Genomic DNA, 13,578 nt, shown 5'->3' on the forward strand with positions numbered 1-13,578 from the left:
GTAATTATATATTGGAAATCAGATATGTATAATAATACATAAAATACAATATTTTAATCCACTAGTCTACAAAACTATTTAAAACACATGTATCTGGAAATAATAGGAAGAAAGAATCAAGCTACCTTACTATGAGATCACAGCCAATTCATAATCTGAACAAGAATTCGTTTTTACACTTTTTTTATACATATATACTTAGAGTATATACAGTAGGAAAAATTAAATATTGCCCATGGACGAGTATAGGCGTAAACAGAGGGGGTTTGGGGGTTATAACCCCCCTCCCCATTGGGATGGACTTTGAGCTCTATACGCTTAACACCATATCCTTCAAAGATCTTCCAGTAGTTGTAACCCCCCTCTTAGGATAATCCTGGTTACGCCTATGTGGACGAGCATATAAAACAAGCTGTATTTTTCTGTGACCGTGTCACAAAAAAAAATTGGCCAACGCAAGTACATGTAATACTTATATAAGCTGTTCTTACAGTACTGGTACTAGTTCATTATTTTCTGGAACATCGAAAAGATGTGCTTAATATGATCGCTCATGGGTAATCTGTCATTTTTCCTACTATATATAAAATTTTGTATTATTAGTATAAATTTTGTAGAATATATTGTACTTTAGCCTTTCTTTCACATTACTACTTTCAAGAGCTTGTATGCAGTGATTTGTACCATTTTATTAAAACAGCAATAACGTATATAAAGAAGTAATTTGCCTGTCTGGCAACAATATTATTACAGCGATATTGCTAAAGAATAAGGCTATAACATATTAAAAATATCACTTGAATCAGACAACAGGTTTATGAAATTCGAGACACCAATAATGACCTATTTTGTGACGCGCAGTGTACAAACAGGAAAAATGATTGGTAATATATTTATTATAAAAGTATAAAATATAATAAAAATGGAATAATGTGAACAATTGTCCCAGATTTTATTGGCATATCGGGCACCAGCATCTGAAATTAACAAAATATATTTAACAATAATACCTTTTTTTGATATATCGCCGCCGCCTACGAAAAGGATATCTCCGAAAAATGCCGTTAAATAAATAAATAAATAAATAGTTTATTTACGGCCAATACCATTTACAAAAATACCACCTATCACAATAGGTATAGGTAGTATCACAATCATAAATACATATTAAAATATAGAACAATACCACTATATAAAGACTGACAAATCAAAAATATATATATATACACATATATACATATATATATACACATACACACATATACATATTAAATACAATTTAGCATTTTTTTCTTCAATTTCTTCTTAAAACTAGGCAATGAACAGTCAAAAAAATCAATATCGATATTATTGGCCCCCTTAGACATTCTTAAAATTGCTTTGTTCTGTGCATAATTGGTGCAATGAAAGTCTACAAAAAATAGTTCTTTACTACGAGTATTACATTGAGGAACTCTATATTTTATCTTCTCAAGAAGTGTTGAGCAATCAACCAATCCATTAGCAATCTTATATAAGAAAACTAAATCAAGAAATGATCTTCTATTTTCCAGTGATGATAAATCTAATAAGTTGAGAATTTCACTATAATTGATGTTTTCAGATGGTATATTTAGTTTATATGCAATGAATCTTAGAAATTTTTTTTGGACTTTCTCTATATTATCGATGTGGCATCTGTAATAGGGTGTCCATATGCAGCTTGAATATTCTAATATTGATCTAACTAATGCACAATAGACAGATTTAAGACAATTTATATTATTAAAATCAGAAAGACTACGTTTTACAAAACCAAGCATCTTCAAAGCTCTATTAACAACAAACTCAAAGTGCTTAGTAAAACTCAAAGATGAGTCAAAAATAATGCCTAAATCTTTAATGGATGTTAAAATTTCTAAGTTTTTGTTGTCAATAGAATAGTTAAAGAGTGTAGGTTGTAAGATTCTGTGATATCTCATTATTTTACATTTATCAATATTTAAATTCAGTTTATTGTCACAACACCACCTGAAAAAATTATCAAGATTCTCTTGTATTAGAAGACAGTCATTTACATCTTTAACTACCCTAAATATCTTTAAATCATCAGCATACAGTAATATTTTACAATCGGAAAAACAGTTTAAAACATCGTTGACAAAACAATTAAAAAGCATTGGAGAGAGATGACTTCCTTGAGGAACTCCTGATAAGACTTTAATTTCTGATGATAAGCAATCATGAATTTTGACAAATTGTCTTCTATTTGTTAAGTAACTTTCAAGCCATGATAATAATGATCCATGAATTCCTAATGCAGATAATTTTTTAACTAATATATCCTTATTCACTCTGTCAAATGCCTTGGAGAAATCGGTGTAGATCACATCAACCTGCCACCGGCTCTCCAAGGCCTCTAAAATGAATTCCTCCAATACAAGTAGGTTTGTAGATGTAGATCTACCTGACATAAAACCATGTTGTTCATTTATTAGTATGGATTTTATTTTTGGATATATTTTTTCAGTTATTAACATTTCAAAGATTTTAGCAAAAATAGAGATTTTTGAAACTGCTCTGTAGTTCTCAATAGATTTCTTATCGTTATTTTTGTGTATCGGGGTAACATAACTATATTTCCATTTATCAGGAAAAACACCTTGAGACAACGACAAATTAAAAACTTTACATAAAACCTGAGAAAGGATGAATCTACAATTATAAACAAAAATGGGTGAAATATTATCAGGGCCGCATTTTAGATTAAGGTTTATTTTTTCTATGCTATTATATACATCTACTTCACTAATATCACAGCTATTAATATCGACATAATTATTATATAGAAACGATTTTGCTGTATCTAAACTAGAATTCGAACTTGTATATGCAGAGGCAAAAAAACTTCCAAAATAGTTACAAATTTGTTGAGGATCATCCGTTGAAATATCGCCATAATTCATAGTACTAGGTAATTCATAATGATTCCGTTTACTATTTACAAATTTCCAAAATTCCTTTTTATTTGACACAATCCCTTCTAGATCCCTAACATATACATTATAGCTATTTATTGATTGAGTTTTACATTCTTTTCTAAGATTTGAAAAAATTTTATAATCTTCAGGTGATTTTGTTAACTTATATTTTTGTGAGCTTGTTTTTTAGAAAAAATAAGTTCTTTCAATTCGGGTGAGTACCATTTTGGAAATTTGCGGTTTTTACATCTATGTTTTGGTATAAAAACGTCTATAGCATAATGTAATATTTCATATAACATGTGTATAGCTTGATTAATATTATTACTCTTAAAAATATCATCCCAATTAAAAGAACCGAGCTTAAGAATATCATCCCAATAATTCTTAAAAGAATTAAGAATAGAACTTTCAATGAACGCCGCGAAAAACATTATTTTTGATTATGTGATTGTGAAAATTATAATCCCTAATAAAGTGTTAGCAAAAAAAATTTATTTTTTGAGGAGTACCACTGTGCCGGCGCTAGGGTATAAGGTGCTTCCTGCAAAACTATCAAAGCCCCCCCCCCCAAATAAACAGATACTCGTTCAACCCCAGCCTCGGGGACATTATATGGGTTCTAATGGAACAGTGAGACCCACATGTCCGAAGATCAAACCGGTCACACTGCGTAACCTGGAGTTGTACCTATCTGACGGCCCATAACCTGGAGTGATATATATCTGACCACCAAGCTATAACACCATCCCTCCCCATCGCAGTACATAACGAATGAGGAGGCTTGGTAGGTACTTAACGTTACCTTGGATACTCTGGGTAATGCTCTATATTACTTTATATGGTTAAACCACCTGATTTTAGGGGTAGCTAGAAGAGCTTTTCTCCCTATTAATGACTTGATTTTGGACTTGTGTCCTAAAAATGTGTGTTTCGGGCACCGACTAAGTCGGTGTCCCGCTATCCGTAAATGTCCCCGGTAAATAAAGTTCGGGACAGTTTTATTGAACCCATCATCTGACAAAACAACTTCACTTGAACTTTTTTAAGAAATTGGCTAAGAGAACTAAGATTGTTTTTTGTCATTTCTTCTTTTTCGATTTGTGCCCCAGATAATTTTTTTTAATCCATTTTTATTTACCTACATAAAATTAATAACTTTAAAATCTCAAGATTATGCTTCTGCAGTAATGTGAAACTGTAATTTAATAATAGTACTGAGTACATAACAAATATAATTTTACATTAATTGAATGCAACACTAGATTCTTTAACTGTAGATACAGAGTATACACCTGACAAACTATTCTATATTATATTCACATGAAATAATACTAAATCTAAAGAGCTCTAAACTAAATTTTATGATACTTAATTAGACAGGCGCACAGTGGTTCAAAAAGCCGAAAAGATTGCCAAAATATGAAAGTGTTTTTTGATTGGCATGAAATTAGGCATCCAGGGGTTTTTGAGGTCTCTAATTACGAATCCGAAATCTAAATTGCAAAACACAAATGGCGGATGTAATATGGCGGGTTTGTATAGTTTAAATATATGTAATACCGTCGAAATTTGATATCCGGGGGTTTTTGAGGTTGTTGATTACGAATCCGAAATAAAAATTTCAAGAAACAAAATGGCGGATATTTTTATTCCAACGTTAAATTCGATTATTAATCATATGAAAGTGAAAACTAATTTTTACTTTATTTTTCAACAATACTGTACCTGACCCTTTTATCTACGATTTTATCCTACGATACTGAAATAACTAAAGATCTACAGTCATAACAACTACCTGAATGCTGCTGCATGATCTGTTTATTGTACAAAAAATTCTCGCAAAACCAAAGGGGCAGATAGTAGCAGCTATTTTTTTTAATCTTAAAGAGAGAAATATAAGCTAAAATATGATTGAAGTAACATCTTGGATTCGATGGAATACACAACTATTTGGCTATCTGAAAATTTAATTTTTTCAAAATATATACTTTCTTATTACTTAACTTAACTTAAAATCTACTAAATATAACACATATACAAATATTTTAATACTATCGGCTTTTATTAAAGATGGCTCCACGAATATCCTCCATTTTGCAGAATTGAATTTGCGCACTTCGTTTTCGAGATACACGCACAAGATTGTGCGTATAAAATATTCATTATTCTTAACTGCGCTTCTGTTCCGTACGAGGGTCAACTTTGAACTGAACTGGAAATTCAGATATAGGAGGTATAACTCTGGGGTTGCCAACACTGAATAGGGAATTTCATTCTCTTTTAGAAAATGTAATAATATTCTCGAAACGTTCATTTTTTTTTACTTTTGGCCAGCTTTTAGGGATTTTGGACCACTGTGAGGCGGCAAGAAAGCAGTATCACAATCTTGTTTATTTTACTAGAAATCATTCACTCCCTCTCATAACTGCTGATACAAAAATACCAACAAATTTGAAGAAAATAAACAAAGCATTCTTATTAAGACCCAAGTTGTTTGGTTGAAATATGATATCTTTGACCAATAAATTATATTACTACATGGTATAACAATTCTATGCACCATCGCATATTTTATTTTACATGTGTGATATGCAAAATTAACAAACACAGATTAGGGTATTATGACGAATTTAAACCACATTTAAAAATTAAATTTTTTTTAATAACAGAAATAATTGTTTTCGTCGGCATCTATTATGAACTAAATATTTTCTTTATAAATATTTTGGGAGTTATTATCTTCGCGGACACGCATATAAAAAAAATTGTATCGCCAACACTTATCAAAGAGTTATTATTTTCACTGAAAATGTATTAGGAATCACATTAATCATAGGTACCAGCGATACATATATGTACAATATTTTTTATACTCAATTAATTTTTAATATTAACTATTCCTCCTCGATCTTTTCTCCTTCGTACCCGAGTTTCACACACTAAGAATTTGAACGTGCGGTCGCTAGAACGCACAATGACATCCCAATGGAGGATCGAGCAATCCCATGGTAACTTTCACATTACACGGCGACTTCACCGAACGTTTCAACCGCCGTGTAATGAGAAAGGTACCATAGGTTACTCGAGCCACTATTGGAATGTCGTCGGGCGTTTCAACCATCTCACTTTCAAATTCTTAGCGTGTGAAACGGGAGTTTTACCCAAGAGAGGTTGTCTCTCTCTTGGCATGGGGTCTTCTTGTTGAAGGTGGATCTAGCTTTTACGATCCGCGCTCTTATCTCTTGGTTTTTGGTCCATTCTTCATTTATGGTTCCGAGGTAGTTGTAGTGCATCGCTCTTTCTACAGGAGTTTGGTAGATGTAGAGTTGACATTTTATCTTTTTATTGCTAATGATCATAAGCTTCATCTTCTTTACGTTTATATTGAGTCCATATTGTTGACTGTAATACGTGATTTTGTTCATAAGAACTTGTAGGTCTTCTATAGGTTGTCCGCAAATACTGATACCTGATGTTATTTAGCCGATATCCGTTTATAGTAGAATACCTTTTTCAGTTTCGTGCAAAACTTCGATAAATATTCTTTCAGAGTAGAGATTGAAGATTAGAGGAGACAAAATACAGCCTTGTCTCTGTACATTGATTGATGAAAATGAACTGTATAAACTAAACCAAAAGGGACATAATATGTCCCTATAATATTATTATAAACTGGGAGGATCTTACCTTTGGTGAACCTCCTTTAATATAGCTTTCAGGCATGATGTCTTTTACAACTGGGAATTTCTTAATACGTTTGCAACTATGTGTAATCGTATTATCTATTACATCAGTTATCAAGCTGGTTATAGTCAGAGCTGCGTCTTTTCCACATACTTTCGCTGTTTTGACGTAGTAACAATCCAAAATCGATTTGTAATTTCTGGAAATAAGTAAATCAGAATTGAATTCAGGTCAAATTACACCTGTATGCACGCCAATGGTGAATATAAAATGCTTAATTGTATGTCAAAAAACGCGGAATAACCACCTCTTAAAACCTACCAATTTTCATTTAAATATCTCAACCGATTTTAGAGCAATAAATAAATTATCAGTTTGTAAGACAAAATTCAACATCCCGTATCTCGGAAACGAAGCATTTGTGGACATATGATAAGGCAAACGGTCATTATTTTTTCATGTAGAATTGCCCCTTAAAGTTTGTCGCGCTTATTTAGAAATAAACTATTAATGAAGATCATAGCTAGTTGTTAAAGTACCTAACTTTTTTATTATCCAACATAAGCGAATGAATCAAAAAGTAGAATGTTAAAAAACCTGAGGCTGCGTAGTTCGGTGTTTTAGTTTCAGTATTTAATAAATGCTAAAATATTCCACAGTGTATGGTGAACTTTGAGAAAAAAAACAAAGTTTGATTGGTACACCCGGTATCAGGTTTAAAAAATTAGAGACATCAAAAATGATCCATTCTGTGGGGTGCCCGTTTGCTCTTACACGCAGTATTGTATATTTTTTGATTATTTAATTAAGTTTTTAATACTAGTTAAAGTATCCTAACAGGTTAAATCTTCGTATTAATTTTTTGCTAAAGTTTTCCTAGTTATTAAATGGATAATTCATAGTGAAACACTCTGTGTATGTATTAACATAATACGTACGCATGGTGCGCACTACGAGGAACGCAGCCAGACTTCCTCCCTCTTAACGTCAACTGTCATAAAGCCTACAGGTTTATTTACGCTAGATGTCATCTCAAGGAATTTTTTCTGACAACAATAAATAACAATGAGAAAATACCGGTTGTAACTTGTAAAAGCATCTGTTAGATTAAAAAAAGCAAATATTTACCAATACCAATGTGATTAGAGTGTATTAAGCCTTTTAAAACCAAAATAATCTTTCCCAAAAACGTAAGAAAATTTACTAACAAACACGTGTTTGTGTTAACATAACAAAGTGAAAGATTAGCGTATGAAGTGTGTGTTCCATAGTACCTACTGGTGAAGTGGTATTGATAATGAATAATTCAAAGGAGAATCAAAACGCAGAAACTCAGAGTTTTGCGTCTGTTGTCTCTGATAATGACGACTGTATGTCAGCTTATGAGGAAGAATCCGATATCACGGCTGCAGTCGAGCGAGATAAAGTCACCGCACAACTTGCTGCTGCAGGCCCAGTTGGTGTAGCAGCAGCAGCAGCAATTGTTTCAGCGAGAAAAAGAGAAAAGTTGCATTCTTTTGAGACCAATCCTATGATCCGTAAGAGGCAAGAAACTAGACTGCTAATGAACTTAGGAAAAACAATTGACGAATTTGCAATCAGAGTTGGTAAGCAGGCTGTAGTACTAGTAGCTACACCCAATAGTTATAATGTCTTCGGTGCCAAACCTCTGGAAGACGTAATTAGGAACCATAGGGATATGATCATGGATGATCTGGACAATGCACTTGCAGCTCATGCTCTGCCACTGATTAAGCAAGAACCTTTACTTTTCGATCTACCTCCACTAATCATTGATGGGATTCCTACACCTCTTGCAAAATTTAGTCAAGCACAGCTGCGAGCATTTATTCCTTTAATGCTTAAATTTTCGACAGGAAGAGGAAAGCCTGGTTGGAGCAGAGAATCTATGAGACCACTGTGGTGGCCTGAACAGCTACCTTGGGCAAACATCAGAATGGATTGTAGAAGTGCAGAAGAAAAAGAAAAGATATCTTGGACACATGCCCTCCGACAGGTTGTTATAAACTGTTACAAATTTCATGGAAGAGAAGACCTCCTCCTTGAGTTTCCAGAAGAAGATAAAAAGATCAACCAGGCAACAAAAGCTGAGGCTGATGCTACTATGCAGTGTACACCAACAGTACTTCATCCTATTACCAACTCAGATGGCATATACACTGCTGTACAAGTTGATCCTAATAACCCCATTATCACATTACCAGACAGTACTACTACCAATTTCCATTTCATGGTAATGGGTGATGGAAACCAGGTTCATTATATTCAAACAATTACAGACGGTGGTCCCATGGGTGAATACATCAACTTGAATTCTGTCACAAAGGCTACCTTAAATTCCGAAGGGCATATTACGTTGACAAGAGAAGATGGACATGGTAAGTTCTGCAAATTTTAATCATTATACCTACATACTAACAGTAGACATTTCAACAGTTAGCAGTATTATCAAAGTACCGGCTCCAGATTATTGCTCTATGGTGGCTAAGCTCCAGGCTTTTCAGACAAATAGTGATGGCACGATTTTTGCTACTAGGATTTTTGAACTATTAAAAGAGGAACATGATTCAAATAATAACGGACACGTTAACACTAACCTCCAATGAGATTCAAAGCCATTTTATGATGATTCAGGATGCAACAGTGTTGACAAAGACAATGCAATGCTTGACTGATGGTAACAGCGAAGAAACTATTATAATTAAACAAGAGCTTTAAATTTTTTAACTAACTATTTATGTGTATTTTTTTAGGATATCTGTTTATTAAACTTTTAACTAAGGATGATGAGTGTTTGGTTCCAACAAAATAATAAGTTTCATTGCTGTTTTTCCTTTTTTTTTAAATAAGCTTACAAATTCGGATCTCTTAATTTGTGAAGAAATTATATGAAGATATTTTTGTTGCATTCTTAATCTGTTAAATTGACACAAACAGTGTTTTTCAATCCTATTTCACTTTATCTGTACATATTAATAAGCAGTGCTGTTTTTGTGATGGTACACCATACCAGTACCTCTTGGGACAAAAAATAAAAAAAAACAACAAAATTATAGACAAATTCCTGAATTTTTTCGTTGCTCCCAAATAGCTTTAAAACGCCTTTATTAAAGCTAAATTTAAAAAGTTTTCCTGGGGGTGGACCCCTTATAAAAACTCCTCTGACCCCGTGGAACATTGCATACCGGAACCTGTATTGTTACAAAAACAGCACTGTTAATTAATAAGTATAATGGTACTCAAGGAGAGGTAAAAGGCCAATGAAACGAAAAATACCAAAAATTATCTACTTAATTTAAGTAAAAATAAATATAAAACAATTTATTATCATTACTTGCACAGTTTCTCAGTTTGGCTATGCTCGGTCCAATCTGGCGGACCGTTGCACTCTTCAAAATCGTCCCTAAGTTCATACAGGCAGGGATGATAAATCAAGAATTCTAAAAATATCCATAGTATTATTAAATCGTCAGCCTAATATGAAAAATAAGTTCAAAATATTTAATTTTAGACTCTTGATAGCATCCTCTAGCATTATCCAAAAACTATGTACGGATCTGTTTTCTTCTAATATAGTTTACTAGATTTTGCTAAAATTGTCAAAATGAAATTGCATAAGTCCATTCATGTTGAAAACCATATTTATGAAAACTGTAAGTCCCACAAGTCCGCTCTTGTTTGTGGCCAAACCGTTCAAACATATCAGTGCTTTTCTGATGTTTATACAACAAAAAGTCTTTTCATTGTAAACGGATGAGTGCCTAGGGCCTAGAGGATACAGGTTAAATTGACATAACATATTGTTTGACAAATTAAACAAATTGATTACTAAAAACATGAATGGAAATTGTTTAGGGACAATTATATTTAGTTCTATACAAGTGGAGTTATGCACAGTTAGTTTTTGTGTCTCCTGTAAAACCAGGTATTTTGGACTTATGCATTTTTCACATTAGGCTGACAAAATGTGAATATAGCAGCATTTAATACTTACGTCTAAAAAAGTCTTGATTCAAGCAACACACTTTATCATTAAGTGCTTTTACTCCAGCAACTAATGTAACATATAAACTATGAGGATTCTGTTGTTTGCAAACTGTGTAGTACTTTTCTACATTCTTAAGCTTCTCTTCTAATTTACTGCAAAACAAAAATTCATTAAATATTCCTTACGCCTGGTTGCACCAACAGATCTTACGCTTAAGTTGTGCCTTAAGTTTAAATATAAATGTAAATCCTTAAAGTATAAGCCGAGCTGGAGCTTAAGATCTGTTGGTGCAACCAGGCATTAATTACATAGAAAATTCTTATGTTTGCTGGTGATGTAAAACGGTTTAGAAGAATTCAATCCTGGAATGACACTTTTCTGTTACAGGAATATCTTAAATCGTTTTATGATTGGTGCAGTTTAAACAAAATGTTGCTTAACAAAAACAAATGTCATAAAATAACATTTATGAGTTTGTTTTCTCTATAAATAACTTGCCATTAGCTTCCTGTCATTCTCAAGCCACATCAATCAAGTAACAAACTGGGCGATGAAAGTACTGGGATTTATCCAATGCACATTTGTAGACCTGTCTTTCTTCACATTTAGAACACTATTGTGGTCTCGTTAGGCCCATTCTAGAGTGTTGATCAGTTGTATGGTCCCCATCATATAACTGTTACATTGAACAGAACGAAAGGGTCCAAAATAAATTTTTGAGGAAATTAGATTTTAAGAGTTGATACCGGAGAGAGGTATATGACTATCAGTGGTAAGAGTCAGTCTTGATTTACCAACACTTGAATCAAATAAGACATTGTTAGATTTATGTTTCCTGTACAAAGTCTTTAATGCTATTATATTGTCCTCAATTGTTATCACTTCTTGTTAGTCTTAAAATTACATAGTAGAAACAACAGACAATCAGAAATCTTTTCAATGCCATTTCACCACACTAATTATTTTATCAGTGAACCAACTACATAATTGGTCCAGAGTACTAGTAATCTGCTAAGACAAAAAAATATTTTTTACTCTAAAATTAGTTTATTTAAAAAACAACTAAAAGGTATCTTAAAATAGGTAAGTGATCTCTTTTACATGTCAGTCTTAGTCTATCCTTGGTAATAATAGATAAAAAAATTTAAAATCTGAGCTATTTCATAAAAAGGGCTCTACATTTTATTGATTATGTATTTACACAGAGACAAAGCATTATAAGGCCCTAAGAAGCCAGTATGAAATTACCACTTGATTTTATTGATGTATCTTTTGGTTGACCATTGATAACTCGTTCAGTGCCCACTACGACAATGTGTCATTACGGGAGTTTCGTCAAGGGTTTCACACGAGTGTTAGTGATAATACTGGGTTACTAAATGGAATATGCGTTTGTTCAAGAAGGGCAATGAATGTGTTAATTGAGCATATTTGTGCAATATTCTGCACATGGTAGCCAACTTATGTGAATAACCATGTATGACTGAAGAAAACATATAGGTACAGAAAAGAGTACACCATAGATATAGATGAAAAACGTACTAGAATCTGTAATATGCCAGAATAACTTAAGAATATACTTTCACATATGAATATAATGGCTATGCTGCATTAATAGATGTGGGGATGATTTATACATAAGAATAGACAAAAATATAAAAGGACTACATCGATAGGGGAAACAGATTCCCTACTGGACAACTTCCAATTGAAAAAGACACCCAAAAAAGTACTTCTAAAGGAGTTCTAATATAATTATCTACATAATGATATTAACGCTCGATTTCATAATAAGTTAAAGTGGACTTTAAGTTGGTACTTTTATCAAAGGAATTGTAATACACATTAAAGTGAACTTTAGTTAATGTTCACTTTAAGTTGATTATGAAACCAGGCGTAAGCATCTACAATCTCATACTTGCAAATAGCTTCTTGTTCGATAATAGCTAAATCAAAAATACTTTCAGGGCTCCAAACTTGTATACCAGCCAAAAATTTCAATAATTTGTCTTCTTCGCATGTGACAGTACATATTACATGGTTTATTGTTAATTCGCCTAAATAAGGAAAAGAAATTACTACATATTTTAGTTAAAAATTGTTTCTCACCTATTAAAAATATAAATAATATAATATACAGTTTCAAATTGACTTGGAGCATTCTATTTTCAAATTTCAAATATGAAGGAAGTGACTGTCACTGTCAACATCCGTGCCTTTTACTATGTAGCTACTTTAACTATAGTTTTTCAGAACAAGGAACTCATATTAGATGTGGCAACAGTGTAGAGCTGTCAAATAGAGGGCTTAATAAACTATAGACTGAGCAGACCGTAGCCGTAGAGTCCTAGTGAAGTGACGACACTATCTTTTTCGTTGTTTGTTGTGTCTCTATCTTGCATCAAGTAAGTTAACAGCGTCTCTATTTGTTGGGTATGAGAGAGTGAGGAGTTTTATTGCGCGAGATACAGGTCGAACAACCGCAAGAGATATTTTCGTCTGCTAGCCTAGCGTGGCCGGTATGCTTGCTCTATTTATAAATAGTTACGAACAAAGCCCGAATTTGGACAATTCCTAGAATTGTACGGATGATTGATAGATTGTCCACTTCTCGCAACGTACCCAGAGACATGTTAAGGATAGACCTGGCTAGTCATATGCCACTCAATGCATCGAGGTGTAACGCCGACATAGGATTGAGTAGTCTAGCCATCTTTGTCTGTCACATGCGCGGGATCGCTTGGTTAAAAGAGATAGATAGACCACCTATCGACTGTTTCCATGCTGTTTCCTCGTGACGCTTTTTTGGTGAGTATGCCGTGTCTACGCTTAATATGTCAATGATTGTACCCCCAAACTGTACCGAAATGGTCAGAATTAAAAATTATTATCGAAACTCTCATCGATTATTACTGACTAGCG

At 33.0% G+C, this 13,578-nt stretch overlaps 2 protein-coding genes across 2 annotated transcripts; one reads left to right on the forward strand and one right to left on the reverse strand.

The window, feature by feature from the left end:
- Positions 1–878: 878 nt before the first annotated feature.
- LOC114332838 (uncharacterized) lies at positions 879–13,522 on the reverse strand. The gene is made up of 6 exons (XM_028282619.2): positions 12,766–13,522; positions 12,575–12,713; positions 10,663–10,808; positions 10,003–10,108; positions 6,651–6,846; positions 879–977 (listed from the first exon to the last, which is right to left on the reverse strand). The coding sequence occupies exons 1-6, from the start codon at positions 12,815–12,817 to the stop codon at positions 897–899; spliced, it is 720 nt and encodes a 239-aa protein (XP_028138420.2). The 5' UTR covers positions 12,818–13,522; the 3' UTR covers positions 879–896.
- LOC114332830 (DNA-binding protein Ewg-like) lies at positions 7,649–9,453 on the forward strand. The gene is made up of 2 exons (XM_050652323.1): positions 7,649–9,046; positions 9,105–9,453. The coding sequence occupies exons 1-2, from the start codon at positions 7,945–7,947 to the stop codon at positions 9,272–9,274; spliced, it is 1,272 nt and encodes a 423-aa protein (XP_050508280.1). The 5' UTR covers positions 7,649–7,944; the 3' UTR covers positions 9,275–9,453.
- Positions 13,523–13,578: the final 56 nt, after the last annotated feature.

Source organism: Diabrotica virgifera, chromosome 5, assembly GCF_917563875.1.
Source record: "Diabrotica virgifera virgifera chromosome 5, PGI_DIABVI_V3a".
In the NCBI taxonomy this organism is placed as follows: domain Eukaryota; kingdom Metazoa; phylum Arthropoda; class Insecta; order Coleoptera; family Chrysomelidae; genus Diabrotica; species Diabrotica virgifera.